Source organism: Vanacampus margaritifer, chromosome 18 (genome assembly GCF_051991255.1).
Source record: "Vanacampus margaritifer isolate UIUO_Vmar chromosome 18, RoL_Vmar_1.0, whole genome shotgun sequence".
Taxonomy (NCBI): Eukaryota; Metazoa; Chordata; class Actinopteri; order Syngnathiformes; family Syngnathidae; genus Vanacampus; species Vanacampus margaritifer.
Genome location: NC_135449.1, coordinates 14,007,201 through 14,025,552, shown reverse-complemented (window position 1 = coordinate 14,025,552; position 18,352 = coordinate 14,007,201). Strand labels below are relative to the sequence as shown.

Sequence of the window (18,352 nt, the reverse complement as noted above, 5' to 3'; positions counted from 1 at the left end):
GCTGTAATTAAACAATATCAAATGAAAGACCCTCAAGTTGACCCTCAAACTACCAAATTCAAAACACTCACTCAAAGCCCAACAATATAGCATAGCCTTAAATGGCTACAGCTACAGTACAATGTCATGGTGGTACTGATGTGCTGTCGTTTTCAATGCGCATGCGCAAGTCCATTTGACTCAAACTCAAACTGAAGTAGCGACCAGTTTGAGTGTGGCAGGCCTTCTTCTGCGTTCAGCAAATAAGGCTCCACAGCTGTGTACTCGATCTTTCTGGCATCCAGTAAATAATTCAACTGAGAATATTTAGTCTCCTGGTTGTATTATTAGTATGGTGAGCATTCAAGATAAAAGGTGAAAGTAGAACTAGACTTGACCTGGCACGAAAATTAAGTTGTGCCCATTTTTAGACTCAGTGTAGTCTACTATCTCTGTTCACACAATGTACAATGGAGTCCCAATAACGGTAGACAAGACATAAAGGTAGTCTAAACAAAACCAATCTAGACAAAACGAGATGAAAATTGAGATGAGCTTGACGTTCACCTGTCTATGAAAATAGAGCCGCAAGTGTATTGCTGTATACTGTATTTGTGAATTTACTTAAATTATTTGTGAATCTAATTACAGAAATAGGTGCTCAACACAAAATGTTAATAAAACAAAACAAACAAATCACTCCATGATTCCAAAAGAAGAAAAAGTGTTAATAGATCATTCTTTTGGGTACTAATTTCTCCACTGGGTACTATTCTAGCCAGTGGCGTGTACAGAGATTTTGGGGGGCAAGTGCTCCGAGGGGAAAAAAAGGGCACTTTTGTGCACAAGGAATGTACCTTACTGACAATTCCAAAATGACGTCAAAAGTCAAGATGGCCGTCAATTTGGTGAACGAAATCCATCTGCTCATTGAAAAGCGTTGGATTGTTGTAATTTGATTTGTGAGGATTATTTTGATTTCAAAATGTGATGAGATGTCGTTTGTTTGATAGTCACAGGAAAAAGCATTACAATCTGCCGTTTGTTTTCATCATATAAAGGAAGCATTTGCATTGTGTTGCATTGTGGACATCAGAAATGCCTGGATGTTCGGAAATGTCAATAGAAGTTTTTAAAGAAACATGACACACACATAATAATAATGATTAATAATACCCCACTGCTAGTTTTATTAACAGCCTATTAGGGCAACATGACTGTAAGACTTGTAGCATAGAAATAACTTACAGTTATGGTTTATACAAAATAATAGCTAATAATTTAGCTAATAATAGCTTCATGCCTGCTGATTTAGTACACACTAAGAAAAAAATATTTTTCAATACAATTAGCCTCAAGGAGCAAATCAATATTAAAATGGGATCTTTAAAATGTGCTAAACTCTAGTTAACATGACTCTCTCTGGCCTTGACTCTGAGTCTGACATTTCATCTTCATGCGTCTTTGATTTCATCCAAGAGAGCAGAGAGATGCTTCCCTTGACTGCGTGCTGTACTGTAGTTCCTTTTCTTTCTCCCTTTTCAGCCTTTCCTTTCGAGGCATTATGCTACAATTACTAAATAAATAGACCAGTTGTAACCAAACAGACCAATGGCATGAGAATGAACAAGACTGACTGTTGTCATTACAAGAAGGCAAAAGGGTATTTTTCACAGGCAATTGACAATTCCTTTTTTTTTTTTTTTTAGCTCAGTATTGTTCATTCGATTTGACATCATCATTGCTCTGCTTTTTAAAAAAAAATTAAAAAATTCTCATTTATTTTATTTTATTTTTTTTATTATTATTTTTTAAATATATATACATATATATATATATATATACACACACACACATATATATATATATTTTTTTGTATGTGGGTGAGTATGTGTATGTGCGTGTGTGTGTGCGTGCGTGCGAGCGTGTGTGTATTCATCAGTTCACCTAAAGCCCATTAAAAAAAATCCCATACTAATAATATAATATAATAATAAATTGCCAAAAGCAGAAACATTTGACAATTCCAAACATTCACAACAACACAACAACAATTCCCAGCATTTCTAATATTTCCACAATGCAACTCAATGCAAATGCTTCAACCACCAATGACGTATTGGATTGTTTTTGTTTGTTACTACTAGCATAATACAAACCAGACACAAACAACATTTCATCACATTTTGAAGTCCAAATAATCCCCACAAATCAAATTACAATGATCTAAAGTTCAATGCTTTTCAATGCACGGATCACAGAGAGCTTCCTTACGTTATCTGTTATTGAATTAGCATATATCATTTTAAACTAGGTGGCTAATATCGGCTAATTTATCCTCAGTTGTTTGTGCTGTATGAGACATGCTACTTCACAACAAAAATGATTATAGGTAGGGAATAGAGGGCAAACAAACAATACAATTTCACTGGATTCATAACACAGTTACCTGGCTGGGGGGGGGAGCAGCAGTGGAAGGAAATGTGTGTGTGTGTCTGCCCCACACCGAGACCGTGGGTAATTAGCGTTCACAAGACAAAGGAAGCGAGCGAGAGAGCGAGAGAGCGAGAGCGCTAGAGAGCTAGGTTGGGTGCGTGCACACGCAGGGCACGCATATTGTTTTTTTTTTCACACGCGATTAATCATGCAGCTTTTCTAAAATATTATGTCAACATTGACCTGTCCTTAGTAAAGTGTTTGTTCAAAAAAAAAAAAAACTTTCCAAAGGGTACTTTTTTTGAGAGAGGGCAGAGGGGTAGGGTGTGAGCACCACTAGGGTCTACCTGTGCACGTCTGTGAATTCTAGCAGACATAGTAGTAACTGACTTGGTTCTTTCTTTCTGTGGTAATTCAACAACCCTGGAGATAATTGCTGTAAACAGAGACTACCGCACTGTTTGTTTCCACTCACACAAGTCAGTTCAATCAGTCCAAGGCTTCTTGTCTCGCTGCGGATGGCCGACTCCAGTGTTTTGTGGTGATATGTGTATCTTCTTTACTTTTAGATGTTACATCACCCTGACTCAGTCCCTGCACCTGACAATGAGTGGAGCTCCAGCAGGGCCTGCAGGAACAGGGAAGACCGAGACAACCAAAGACTTGGGGCGAGCGCTCGGCATCATGGTCTATGTATTTAACTGCTCTGAACAAATGGACTACAAGGTGAGTCAACAAGTCCACACAGATGCTTTTACATTTGAACTAGTGCGCTCACACCAACCCATGCTATATATCTTTCCATCTTTGTCTCTGTCAGCAGTATGGTGTGCATTTGTCATTCAATGTGTCAACCATCTTCCCGCCCTTCTCTTTTCAACTTCCCTCTTTTCATCTTCTTTTTCCTCCCCCCTTTGGAAGAAGAGCTGATTTGCTCCAACCTGACAGTTATTTCTTCACTGAGCCTTGTCAAAATGCCCTCGCTGCACCCTGGCTGCAACCTGATTTATTATTCACTCATGTATACTCTTGCACACCTTCTGCATATAGAGTGGTCAAAGGAGGCATAAACATAATCTTGAAATCCCGCTACCTCCTGCTTCCCCAGACAGGTGCATCATTACAGTATCCAGGCATACAGCACCCCTGGCTATACACATTCTAGGAAGGTGTCAAAGAGAAGTGCTAATATACTCCGGGAGGAACACAGGCTCTACAAACTGCCATCAGAGCCCCACACTGTTGCTCATATTCACTTATGCACTCGCGTACACATTCTCATACGCTCACAAGTTGAATCAATCCTCCAGTCAGCTCTGTTTTGCGTCAGGAAAGGATTCCTTTGGCCTGTAATTGGAGAGAAGTCAGCTGCCGCCTTCATCTTGCTCCAGCTACTCCCTAGAGGACAATTCACAACTCAGAAGTTGATGCTAGAAAAAGTTAAATGTGTGTGGGAAGCATTCTGACCGCTCATTTTGCTGTCAGTATCTTGTTTTAGTGGAGTGACTCTGGGTTTATATCCTCCATTTAGTTATATGTTCCAGCAATGAATTGACATTGGCTCTCAAGTTGTTATATCAAAGGTATGCTCACCTGAAGGTGTCTACCGTTTAGCTGTTCTGGCTGTCGTCCGGCCGAATCCTTGTTCCTCTAAAATGATCACTTTTCAGGAGACCCCATAAATAGAATTTACTGTTTGTATATACTATTAGGGTTTCTGAATCTTGGAGGCCTGTGGAATGGACAATGGACATGCCGGTTAAATATTGTTGCCAGTACTCATGTTAATCCAAATATAGAGCTGTGATTATTTTAATATAGTTAGCATTCTTTTCTGACATTTTTTCTGTATTCCTCAATGAATAATGCATGATTTGTAATGCAGCATAGGGAAGACATGGGTGTAGGTGTACTGCAGTCTGGTATTGAGCCAATCATTTCGCTAACCATAGGCGGTGTTTGGTGTCACTGACAACTGTTGAAGGAAGTGATATTTGGACACCACTACTAAATGGTCATACAACAATATTTCCCAGCTTTTGCCATAAATTGCTTTAACAACATTGGCCTTTCTAAGAAAAATAGATAAAAAAAATTTTTTAAAAAAATAAAAATAATAATTTAACGCCAGGGGTATTATTTGCATTATAGAGATTTTAGATAGTGATATTTGAAATTTGTGGTGTTTTCCACCAGATTTAACCATTTTCCCATTGACAGATGTGGAAAAATTGGAAAATTGGAAAAAAGGAAATTCTTGTACTTTTGCTAGTTCTCTCATACATGCTTTCCCCTCCCCCGAAAAGTGCTAGCATGACAGAGTGAATGGTTTTATACTGGCGTGGTAATCATGATCTATCATTTAATATCTGAGGGTATGTATACTTTGACTACTTATGCCTGCTAAACAAAAAAATAAAATAAAAATACATCTGTGAAATTTTAATATGTTTTAGAGAACATGTACAAGATTACATTTTATGAAAAATGTTAAGGTCTTGTGATCCCCAAGGTCAAATTATATGTAAAAAAAAAAATCAAGGTACTAAAATATGAACCAAATATGCCCCATATTTTTTATCCTTGCTTAATTCCCTTTCCAACAATATATTTTTTTTAATGAAGATTGACCTAGTAGGTGAAGAAATATAAGCATTCAAAGGAAGGCAGCCACGCCCCTTTTTGCCCAAAAATTCCAAATTTGGCAGGCCATAGCTCTCACACCCCTGCTCAAATTGACCTCACATTTGGGGTTTTGGGTTATGCCATCACTATCGACAAGTACTAGAGGTGCACTGATCACAATTTTCTGGCCGATCACAGATCTTTTAAAAAGTCTGACCTGCCAATCCCGATTTTTGCCGATCTGGGCTTTTTTCATAACAAGCAGCATACACCTTCAGAGTTCCAATCTTATTTTATTGGAAAACATTGAACAATATCTGTGAAATAATACAAACGGATTGCTTTAACTGCAAATTAAGTAGTTCTCTGAAATATAAATGTAAAGCTTATTAGTCATCTCAGCAGAAGAGGACGGTGGCTGAATTTTTCAGACCTCTGAGGAGGGAGATGAGATCGGTGGAAAAGATTGGTTTATATTTAAGGGATCGGCCGATCGATCGATACACCCCTAACAAGTACACCAAGTTTCAATAAATCAAAACCTGCTTGATTAAACCCATTGTGTGATTTGTCATGGAACAACCCTGTGGCTAATTAAGGATAAGGTTGCACCTGTTTTTAAACCTGATAAAGGTGGTATGATTATCAATCCATCTATTTTATACTTTCCACATGAAGAAATAGATTTGTAACATACAGATTTTTTTTTCTAGTCTCGTCTGACTGCACTGTCATATACTAACCTGGCTGTCCGTTTCAATATTTGCCTTCTTGATTCTCTTTTTTTTCTGTCCATCAGTCCTGTGGAAACATCTACAAAGGTCTGGCTCAGACAGGCACATGGGGCTGTTTTGATGAATTTAACAGGATCTCAGTGGAGGTGCTGTCTGTGGTGGCTGTACAGGTAAGAAAATGTCCATGTGCCATCTGAGATGCCCTCAACTCCAACACTTAACTTTGTTGAAATGTCTTTGAGCATATCTTTATTGAATAACTTTTCAGATTTGTAAAATGTGTGTTTAAAAAAATATATATCTTAGACAATAGACATTGCTTTAAAATTCTATCAAAAAGTTAAACAAGCCAGGCTCACTCAAATGTGCTGCAAAATTGGCACTGACGTTACTTTGTTTCATCGGGGGGATTAATAAAAAATTCTGAAAATTCTGCAACAGTAAACAACAAGCTTATTTATTTTTTATTAGAGAATAATCAACAAGCCTTTTTGATATCCCCAAATTAATTATCAATCAATTAATTGTCAAACAAATCATTGTCGTTTTCAGACTTAGCAGCCCAGAATGAATGAATGAATGAATGACTGAATGAATCAATCAATCAATTAACGAATCAATCAATCAATCAAACTAACAATCAATCAAACGATCAATCAATCAATCAATCACTCACTCAATCAATCAATCAATCAATCAATCAATCAATCAATCAATCAATCAATCAATCAATCAATCAATCAATCAATCAAATCTTTATTTGTGTAGCACCCACCTGTAGTTTGTTGATCCTTGAATACCCGACACCAAAGTAGATGAAGTTTAAAAGATTGTTAAGTACATAGCATGACTGTCAATGCAAGGCGGAAGCAAAGCCGGCTTCGTTCCTCAAACAAATCTCGTTCGCACAGAAGCATTTCAAGACTTGCGTGTGTCCAAGAGAAGACGCTGAGGACGTTTAACGGCTGTAATGTATATGCCAAGCCTGGAGTGGCCCTTTAGCGCAGCCACAGGGAGTTAATGGAAAGCGTAGAAGAATAATTAGCAAAGAAGACAAACACTTTTTTTCCCCCAACTTTATTGCAATCTGCAAAACAAACATGCTTTGCATGTATCAAAACAACATGGAAAAAGACGAACACAGGAGAAGTGACAATGGCGGGTGATTCAAGTACAACATCGCTTGAATAAAGTAGCAAAATATTTTGCTGCAAAAGCATAGGCAAGCTAAGGAGGCTGCGCAAAACTACGACACGGCTATCCGCCATTGTTGTTGACAAATTGACGGTTCGCGCACAGTCACGCGAGAATTGGCGCATACATCATCAATCTGCGACAATGCATCGTCATCGGGGTGCAACTATTATGTCATCGTCGGAGGAGTATCTTGCACAAGGTGTTCAGACGGATGCGTACGAGGCGCGTTTTGAAATCTTTCCACTCTGGAGCCCAGTTTCAAAAGTGATCGGTTTCAAGCTTCGAAACCGCTCCGTCATGTGGACGAACGGCTTAAACGGTAAGAAACTTGTGAGAATACATTGAAACTGGCTTTCGTGTGGACAGGGCCTGAAGCTCCGGGTCCAGAGAAAAAAAAACATCTTTTAAGGCTAATTTTTGGAGGTGTATATTATACACAAGTGCGTATATACACAGAATTTTACAGTAATACTCTACATTCCCCAATTCCTTTGAAAATATAACATACTGCATTTACACCCTGGCCTCTACATTTATGGATTGATGTAATTCTTAATCAAGTCCAAAATAAAAAACTAGAACTTAAAACTCATGTGACTTCCTACTAATTTCAGGCGAAAACTGGGATGACAGTGATAGTTAATTGATTAATATGAATTGCGTTTATTATGTGAAAGTAAACAATGATTAATCATACAAGCAATTGCGGCAACATTGAGTGCACTAGCAAATCAGCTGTGCAATTGCAGTCTGTTAGTGTGGAGTTTCAGCAACAACATGATGTCAGCTATTGTCATGGTTTGGGTTGTGTTTTTGTTATCTTTTGGGTTTTGTCTTTGATCACTTCAATTGTGTTTTCCTTGTGTTTCTTTTCAGTGTCTGTCTTGTTTAATATGATCATTTACACCTGTGCTTGTCATCTCACACCCTTGTGTTCAGCCAATCAGTTCCCTCAGCCACGTGTGTCTTGTCCAGGTGTCCCTTCTTGTGTAATTAGTTGATGTGTATTTAGGCCCCGTCCACACGAAAGACAGTTGTTGTTGTTTTGATACATGTTGTTTTGATACATGTTCTGTAGATTGCAATAACGTTATAAAAAAAAGTTTTTGTGTTCTTCTCTGATTCTTCTTCTACGCATATACATTACAGCCTTTAAACGTCCTCAGCATCTTCTTTTGGACACACGCAAGTCTTCTGTGTGTACGAGATTTGTTTGAAGAACGTAGCTGGCTTTGGTTGCCTGTAGACGGGGCCTTAATCTCCTGTTTTTGTTTGAGTCTTTGTCGGTCCATTGTCATATTCACGTTTTGTCGTTTCCTCCATGTCTTGCCATTTGAGTTTGCTCGCATTTAGGACCTTGTTGTTGTTGTTTGTTTCCTAGTCTGCACGTTGTGCACCACCTTGTTTTTGTTTAATTAATAAAAAACCTTTTATTTTGGGCTTTACCTTGGCCTCCTCGCTCTGCCTCCCCACACTTGGGTCCACAACAACAGCCAACCCTGACAGCTATGGGAAATTGAAGTACAAAATACTCCAGGAGTAATATTCTGTTCCGTGCAACAAAAGGAAGATAAGCATATTAACTCATTCACTCCCAGCCATTTTCATTGAAGCAACCCACTTCTCTCCCGGCTGTTTTACTGTTTTTTTTACTGATTTTGCAAGGACCACAGATTATTCTGTTCTATGACTATAAAAACATGGAACGTACCAAAATAAAGATTAGACTCTCTTCTTTTATCAGTAAAAAAAAAAAGTATTTTTCTATCTGTTTCCGTTTTGCACAATTAGCATTAGAGTATAGCTAAGTTTCATAATTATTCACAAATCTGTTGAAAAGACTGGGGAAAAGAGCTTGTTGCAACATGGCCCTGGTTGATCTTTTAAACTCTGCTGTCATTTGCTGGGCGTTTTTGTAATAACTTCCATTGTTTTTAGCAACTTCTTCAGGTCAGTAGCTACATCAAAGCCTTCTGTCTGCTCTAGTATAAAAAAAAACATAAAAAACGTATAAATAAGTTTTTGTGACCATGGCAATATTTAAGATACGTTTTTGGGAGCAAATGAGAGTAAAAAATGTGAGCAAAAAAAATCTAAAATGATATTTAAAAAAATACTATACAACTACCAGAATAGGTTTTCAATCTTTCATCTGTCACAATGATCCAGTCAGCTCCAGTCTACACCATCCTCCACATCATACATAGAACCAGAACTATAAATGCATCTGACCTAGCTAGCCCGTTAGAAGTCAGGCAGTTTCTGTGTTTCAGCTGATGCTCGCTGTTCTGTCATTGCGCATTCTGCCATCCCACATCAAAAGATGCCTTCCTTTGTGGTTGTGGTCTCACGTGCATTCATATCCTGCCTTTGCCCATTTTCACATTCATTTTCCGCAAATGGAACACGGTCATGAAGTATCATATACAACTGATAAAGATGCTGATTATGATGTGTTGATAATAGTGATAGTGCTCCTTAGTCCCTGGCTCATTAGTCACTCCTCTATAAAACAGTCAGTGCTATGCCCTTGCCTTTCTGTTATAGCTGCAATGAAAGTCAAGCAGTCTTCTCTTCAAGACCCTGCAAGTGAGCGTGGAGAATTTTAAAGAGCCACAGAAATGACTAGGTGTTGCAAGGTTTAATGAATAATAAATCATGGCGCCTTATATGTGGAAAAGTAGACCTTGAGAGAGGAGCATCAAACCTGTACTATGACAGTCAGCACCCTGTTTAACTGCTTGGCTCTCACCATAGCAAGCGTAGCCCAGCATAACTAATCCATCCTCTTAAAGTGGGAACAGCTCCCGTCGCGGGGTGACATCCTCCTTTGCCAGTTAGGTCTGCTATGACGCAGCTGGTGGGGTGAGTCCCGTATTAGGATAGCAGATGCAAACAGACGGCGGCCAGATGTCATATCATAAAGATAAATTGGTTAAATTTGATCTTCGTTTTAGCCAACACCGACAAGACAAACCACTTTAAGTACATGCACATTCAGCCAGAATGGTGTCTTATTGGGTTGAACATGAATGTGGTAAAGTGTACCTAGAGTGAGCCAATCATATACGCCATATTGAAGCAGCACCGTTTTGCTTTTTCCCATCGTCTCTCTCTCTCTCGTGTTAATACGAATGAGTGATCTGTTACGAGTACTCATCCATGAAGGGATGTTCTTCCTCTTTCCAGCTGTCAACTGCGTTACACTCTTCTACCCCACAAGTGTTCAACTCTTATTATTCAAACTCCAAAGAAACCTCTAACTAGCTTTTTAGATCGCTAGAAAATTATACATTTATCAATTTTTACTATTTATTAGGGATGTTCAATTTCCAGACCGATACCAGCCAGTACAAATGTTCACTCTCTGATGACCTACCAATCCGGAGCACCAATACCTCTAGTAAATTTAACGCAATAAAAATTGTGAACAAAGCTTGTTTTTTCCCCTGAGAGCTCAGCATCATTCATTCGGCAGCCGTCCCGAGTCAACATGTCATCATCATGATCGCTCTCTCTTTTTTTATTTGTACAACATGCATTTGCTCTCTAATTCACCTGAAACCAGCTATAAATCCAAGACCTTTCACCTTAACCGGATACTTCAGAGTCCTGCCAGAGTTGTGAAGTTGTCAGGAGGCCAGAGGAAGGATCAAAGGAAGGAAAGATGAAGCATAGTGAAATCCAAGACCAACCAGGCACCACCCTCTACACACAGTTATAAATCCAGAATCTTTCACCAACCCCAGATACATCTGAATTCCAACAGGATTAGTGAGACATCAAGAGACCAGAGGAAAGACTAAAGGAAGTTAGGAAGGATGGATGAAACAGAGTGAGATCCACAAAACGCCAACTTCCACTGATTCAGCCACCAGTGGGAGAAGCAAATTATTTTTGAGTTTCAGTATATGCTGGTGTGGTGGATCTGGCATGCATGATAACCTCCACCAAAGAGGGGAGTCGTCGACCTTGGCCCGACAAGGCAAGCACAGCCCCCCCAGGGTCGCCTAGACCACGGCAGCACAAGAGCACAACCCCCTGGGCCCCACAGGGGCCACCGGCCGTAGAGTTATTCCCAGGAGTCCGGAGCGACCCCAAACCCTGACACAGCCGACGCCCCTTGCCTACCAATCCAGAGTACCAATACCTCTAGTGATTTTAAAAATTGTGAACAAAGCCTTTTCTGTTTGATGCAGATGATTCGCAGGTGTCATTCTACCACAGTATAGCGCCAACTACTGCAAAGGAGACTTGATGTCAGATTTTTCCTTAAAGAAATAGTGTGTAATAATTAGCGCCATCTTGTGGTGAACTAATAATTCATTAATTTTAAATGGGGTATATGCCATGAGGAGGCGGGACTTCCGACTCCTGTATGTCACACACCTACACTGTTTCCGGTTACTGTTTTCCCAATACTTGCACTTCCACCCTTGTGCTAGTGGTGGGCGGATTGATCCAAATATTGATATTATCGATAACAAGTCACTTTCGATATCGGATCAATACTGTAACTATAATATTGATCTAGTAGTTTTCAGTTTGTCTCTTTTATGCACTGCTGAGGTTTGCTCAAACAGATAACAGGCATGTCACAGCAGGCACAGGCACACTTGCTGCCGCTCTCCCTCCTCCGCTGCTGCGATTTGATCATGTGCCGTCCCGTGATTTGGCCTCTTATATTTGTAGGAGATTGCCTGAACACATACAGTATTGTTCTTGAAAAAAAATTGTTCTGTATGTTGTTTTATGTTTTATATATGCTGCAAGATAATCTTTAATATCTTGTTTACTTAGGTTGAAAAAATTCACAAAAGAAGTGCAACAGAAGCAACATTTTTAGTTGTTTTATATATATATATATATATATATATATATATATATATATATATATATATATATATATATATAATTTTGTTAGTTAATTCTTCTTATGTTTCTGTTCTAAATGCATTAACTGTTCTAAATGAAGCATGACCATCCTCTTTTTGATCTATTGTGCTTTATTTGCTTTGTACTCTTGTGCAGGTCAAAAGTATTCAGGATGCCATTCGAGATAAGAAAGAGCGGTTTAATTTCATGGGCGAAGACATAAACCTTTGCCCAACTGTGGGCATCTTCATCACGATGAATCCTGGTTACGCTGGTCGGACTGAGCTTCCTGAGAACCTAAAGGCTCTTTTCAGGTCAGTCAAATGGCTGCAAGCAGCACTGCTGAAAGCTGCAATTTGCTCTGTAAAGTGCACACAGTGTCTCTGTGGATAGTCTGTGTTTTTCTATTCTTAATCAGTGGTGCCACACCAGCATCAGCAGGCCCGCTTGAAGGATATTGAATATAGACAGCCGTAGAAACATCAAATTAAATTTTTAAGAAAGTGATATGGAGGTGCATATGATAAACCTGTCCGTCAGATTTGATCAGACAATGCAGAGCTCACTAAAGTTGCCATTCAATTTAATCCTGTTATGTGATCATACAGTCTAAATGATCTTCTATTCCAGTGTGTTCTTTCCACTTTTCCACAGACCTTGTGCCATGGTGGTGCCAGACTTTGAGCTGATCTGTGAAATCATGTTGGTAGCTGAGGGATTCATCGGTGCCCGGGGTCTCGCTAGGAAGTTTATCACGCTCTACACACTGTGCAAAGAACTTCTTTCAAAACAGGTAGTCACGAACATGGAATGATTACTGCAAGTTTTGTAATTATCCTTCAATGTTAAATTAGGAAACTGTTGAAACTTGTTTTTGTGGTGTTTTTTCAATTTAAGAGAATAACTTAGATGTCAAATTTGAATAAAATTCTGCCAGGGGATTTGATGTCAGCATTATAATTAAAGTTGTAAAAATCTGCTGATATATAGTCACAATGGAAATCGACAGAGGGAAATAATTTTATGAGCTACGGGCCTAATTTAGGGCCATACTTCACTCGTTCCATTATATGACTCCTTTGTGTACCTAAGATTAATGAGATTATTTTATTTTCACTTGGGTTCAACCTCAAAAGATGAATAGAAAGATGAGCAAACACAACTTTAGTTTGAATTCCCACATATTTTATGTGAGCAAAAGGTATGGAACAAGTAATAACATGTTGCTGGGTTTTTTTTGTATGTGTTTTGTCTACATTGGATATTGGATGAATACCTAAATTAAAATGTGGGTTTTGTCTGCGAAGACCACAATTATACTCACACCCTAGTGACTAAAATGGACAGCAGCTGTCTGTTAGTGAAAAACAAGCCATTGTTGAGCTCCAAGAAGATGAAAAATAAGTCAGTGGCATTACACAATAATTGCCCATTGCTTGTGCAACCATTTAGAATGACCTTAATATTAAAGAACACTTTGTGTACTAGCTAACATACATTGAATGGGTAGAGCAAGGAAAACAACAGTACCTATTTCAGTCAACTTTCTGCACAAGATTTAATGTACAAAAGTCAATTAACAAAAATAATAGAGAGGGTAAAGCTTTAAGAACTAAATGATCGTGCTCATGATCCGCAACATGAAAATTCATCTGTCACTCACTGAGTCTCAGGTCTTGGATTGGGCTTGCATGGCTTCTGTTGCAACAAACTCATTACCCGTAACCGTGGAACGGTAATGATGATGATGGCATCAGCAAATTAAACTCAACCAAGCAGGTTGCCGTAAGAGATCAAGCAGCAAGAAGATGACCCAGATATTTGACTGACCAAGCTAATCACCAGACTTAAGCCCCATATAGCATACATTTAACCTGCTAAAGAAGCCTGCTCCCAATTTTAATGCACCACACATACACACACTTGTATATACACTGGGTGGTGTCACATTCAAGGTGTAGGGGTAGAGTTACAGGGTTAGCTTTCACTAAGAACGCTGGAGTGACGACAGGGGCCTTTCCCCGCTGGGCCTGGGGTTCGGGGGTGCCGCCCGTTCCCCGGTGTTCCGTCCCTCCACGCGGCGGGAGGTGGGCTGGGCGCGGGTGCCCTCTCCGCTCCGCTGTCCGGCCCCTCTCCGGCACCGATGCCTGGGTACGGGGGGTCCCCGGGGTCTAGTGGGGCTGGCGGTTGGTGGGGGTGGGGTGGGGTCGGGAAGGGTTGGGGGGGGGGGGCTGGGGGCGTCTGGGGCTGGGTTGGGGTGGATGGGGGGCGGGGGAGTCGTGGGAGGAGCGGGGGCTGTGGACCGGTGGTGTGCCTGGCGGGCCTGCGGTGCCCCGTCCGGCTACGTTGGGATGGGGGCGCGGGCCGTGTTGGGATGGGAGGGCGCTCCTGCTCCTGGGCTTGCTCTCCGGCCGGTGGCCCCTGCGGGGCCCGGGGGTTGTCCCTTGGCGCTGCCGTGGCCTGGGGGTCCTGAGGTATTGCGCTTGCTCTGTCCTGGCAGGGGTCGACGGCTCCCCTCTTTGGTGGAGATTTTCATGCATGCCAGATCCACCACACCATCATCTATCAAAACTCAGACACAATCTGCTTCTTCCTCTGGTCGTTGAATCGGTGGAGGCTGGTGTCTGTGGATTTCACTCTGCTTCGTCTGTCCTTCCTTCCTTTCCTCAGTCTGTCCTTTGGTCTCTTGAGGTCTCCCTGATTTGTTGGAATTTAGATGTTTCTGGGGTTGGTGAAGGACTCTGGTTGGTGGCCCGGTGGGTGGTGGGTGGTGTCTGGTCGGTGCTGGATTTCACTTTTTTTCTTTTCTGTGGTCCTTCCTCGGGTCTCCTGACGGCCTCACGACTCTGGCTAGATTCTGAAGTGTTCGGTTTAGGTGAACGGTGTGGGATTTTTTAAATAGGTTTTAGGTGAAATAATGAATACACACTCACGCGCACATGCACATACACATACTCACCCACATACAAAACAAAAATGAATAAAAAAAAAAAAAATATATATTAAAAAAAATAAAAATAAAAAGAGAGCAATGATGATGACATGTCAAATCGGTAAAATTACCGAATGAACAATACTGAGCTCTCCAGAAAAAAAAAAAAAAACCTGCTAAAGAAGCAACTAAAGGGAGTAACCCCCCCCCCCCCAAATAAAAATCACAAAAGAAAAATGCAAATGTTTTGTGATGTCATTGGGTCACAGGGTTGATGTCCGCACTCTGCTATTTTATCGAGCATCGAGAGTCGCTACCCATCACCTAGATCGTGAGCTAGGCTTCTTGGGCTTATCATTTGGAAATTTAAATAACAACACGAAGATATTCTGTAAATTAAAGAAAGATGCATTTTCTGGGTTATGGCAAAGCTAGCTAGCTAACTACACACTGTAGTATAGTATAGACATATAGTATGCGCACACGGTCGTAACTGCCGGGAATATATCCTCGCATGGCCAACTGGCTTCCCTTGTTCGGACTCCTTAGCTGTTCAATAACCTGCCTGATGTAAAATGGTGCACCGAAGGACCTCTAAGCTGTCTAGCAATGTGCCTGATAAAATACACAAACTGAGTACTAAAATGCTTGCATAAATGTCGCAATAACGTGGAATTTACAACAGGAGGAAAGCATTATTTAATTTCATTGATTTAAAGGATATCCCCTTGAGATGCATCATCTCATTTTCAAGGGGGTCCTTCCAACATATACACATGACAGTAATATACAAAATAAGGTAAATATTGGTCCATAATATAAGACAACATTTAAAGAAACAAATACACTTATACCAAACACATTCACACCCAATCAATCTCACTCACTGCCCCACTAAACCCAGCCTCCCAGTTATCAAAAATCTTCCACCATACATTTGTATATATAATAATACATACTATATACATGCATATAGTTTCACAATATCAGGTACACAAAGCACTGTGAATACATTATGAGACAAATAAATAAATAGGGAGTATGTCTTAATCAAATTAGTCCAACAGAATATACAGTATCCAATAAAAACACGAACAGGATGTTTGACAATGAATAAACAGAGATGATTTAAAAGTATGTAAAGTGGTTAGTGATCTAAGAGAATGATGTAGATTATTCCATCCTGAGGGAGCTTTATACCTGAATGCACACCGACCAATTTCTTTCATAATTCTTGGTGTAAAGAAAAATAAATGACTCAAGTTAGATTGTAAACTGAAAGGGATTAGGAATTGCTTCAAATAAGGAGGAACATTAAAATAAATACACTTAAAAGTAAATAACAAAAAGTGAAATTTCCTTCTGGCCATCAAAGAGTCATACATTATACAATGTTGCGAAGATTTGATTCAGAGGTGCTGCTATAAATAATATCCGCATAATCAAAAATTGGCATCAACAGTTGCGACACAATTCCCTTCCTCACTTGGAAGTTGAAACATTCAATAGAGCGATAAAGTGACTTAAAAAACTATAGATTTTATTCTGAATTGAATTAATATGGGATTTGAAAGATAAGTTAGAATATAGACAAATGCCTAAATATTTAAATTATTCCATTATCATTGTAGTTTGTAGTCACCCGAGCTCTACAATACGACCATCTATCAGTATTGGGACAGAGCCAGAAGTGATAAGGCTTGGATAATGGTGTACCAGAAAGTTAGCATACATGGTAAGTGTATAGCCTATCAAGAGGAAAAAGAGTGGGTCTGTGGTGCATCAGAAAAATGGGTCTCCGTCATTGATGGACTGAGAAAAGGTCCGTTAGTACTGACCCGGTTATTGATGATTACATTGACGGACGAAAACCCTCTTCCGGCAATGCTTAGTTCATAGTTCGTAAATTTTTCAGTTTCCCTTCATTTGTTAATCGGCAGCGAAACGGGTCGTTGATAAATTGGCAGTCCTTCCGTCAATATTGACAGAAGGCCTACCTCTGGTATTTAGGAACAAATCAGATTTCATTTAACAAGGTCTTTTTTTCTATTTTAATTATATCTGTTCCAATAAATGTATGTAGAATGTGATGTTTCAATATATTTTTTTTATATCTGATACAATGGTTAGAAAAATGGATGGATGGATTTATTCCTCCATTATCTTTTGAGGTCAAACCCAAATGTTGTCTGTCTGCTGCTGCTGCAAAAAATAAAATAAAATAAAAATAACACAAAAAAAAACCTACCAGTGTTAGATACTCACATATCATACTGTATGTGTTCCCTTTTCATCTGAAGGACCATTATGATTGGGGCCTCCGTGCCATCAAGTCCGTACTGGTGGTTGCTGGTTCTCTAAAGAGAGGCGATACCAGCCAAGCTGAGGACCAAGTATTGATGAGAGCCCTGAGAGATTTCAACATCCCCAAAATTGTGACAGATGACATGCCTGTGTTCATGGGGTTGATAGGTGATCTGTTCCCTGCTCTGGATGTGCCTAGGAAAAGGGACTTGGACTTTGAAAAGCATGTGAAGCAATCTATTCTTGACTTGAAGTTACAGGCTGAGGACAATTTCGTACTCAAGGTACAGTAAACCTAATTTCTTGATTGCCTGCTGCACTGGATTTGATTTTGTTTACAACTAATTCAAAATGCACAAGAGTGTAAGCTGTTCTGAGACCAAGGACGTAGGAAAATGCAATCACAAGTTGTCTGAAAAGCAGCAACATAGTCCCTTAATGGGATTTCATCTTTAACAATTTAGAAAGATATTACAGTTGTGGCACTTTCATTCAGATTTATCTTAGTTCTCACCAAAAGCTGTTTACTCCTCATCCTAATCCTCTGATGGGAAAGGGCCATTAGTGTCCAACATGTCTGAGGTTCTGGATGAATTGCGCGAATATTGCAGACGCCAATGGTTGGCTGCGATGAGGCTTCAGGTGCCTGAACTGCCGATCCGATTCCTTTCGTTATATTACATACTGATAACACATGCCTGAAAGAAAGCACCTTATGTCAAAGACGGATGAACACAGGACCACGGGAAATAAGTGCAATTTGCCTCAGGTCAAATAGACACGGAAACCACATAACACAACATCAATGAAGGCCGGGGCTGCACCACACAGCTTAACCCTGGCATTGTTTGAGAAAGCCACAGTAAAAAGGGAAAAAAATAGAAACATAGTGAGAGAGAGAGCGAAAGGGAGAGAATGGCAGAGCGATCAATAACAACCATCCACCCCCAGAGCTTGAACTTTTACTGTCTTTGTTTGTGCAGCCAACCTTTTGATTTCAGGCAACACAGGGGAAAAGCAGCAAGGTGAGAGAGACTGCATGCCTTTAGCTTTAGCCCGTGCTAGCATTAGTCCCTCTCACATCAAAGTTGTAATCAGCCTGGGCCTTTGAGAATGTAAAGCCACCTGGGCTCTTACTGAATGGAAAGGGATGAGAAGCCCCAAGGAGCAACATCGATGGCATTGATTGAGCTCGCCATCTGTATGTTTGAGTGGAAAATGGGAAGAAAGCCCTTTTTTATGCTCTCTCTGTTGCACATGCTATAGTGGC

At 40.0% G+C, this 18,352-nt stretch overlaps 1 protein-coding gene across 2 annotated transcripts in view; it reads left to right on the top strand.

Annotated features, from left to right (window-relative positions):
- The window catches only part of dnah9 (dynein, axonemal, heavy chain 9), a 195,707-nt gene that overhangs the window by 54,913 nt on the left and 122,442 nt on the right, over window positions 1-18,352 (top strand). For both annotated transcript variants that reach the window (XM_077551042.1, XM_077551043.1), the window contains 5 exons: window positions 2,985-3,141; window positions 5,840-5,944; window positions 12,003-12,160; window positions 12,501-12,639; window positions 17,079-17,366. In XM_077551042.1, coding sequence (XP_077407168.1) covers window positions 2,985-3,141; window positions 5,840-5,944; window positions 12,003-12,160; window positions 12,501-12,639; window positions 17,079-17,366 — 847 coding nt within the window. The remainder of the gene's footprint in view (window positions 1-2,984; window positions 3,142-5,839; window positions 5,945-12,002; window positions 12,161-12,500; window positions 12,640-17,078; window positions 17,367-18,352) is intronic.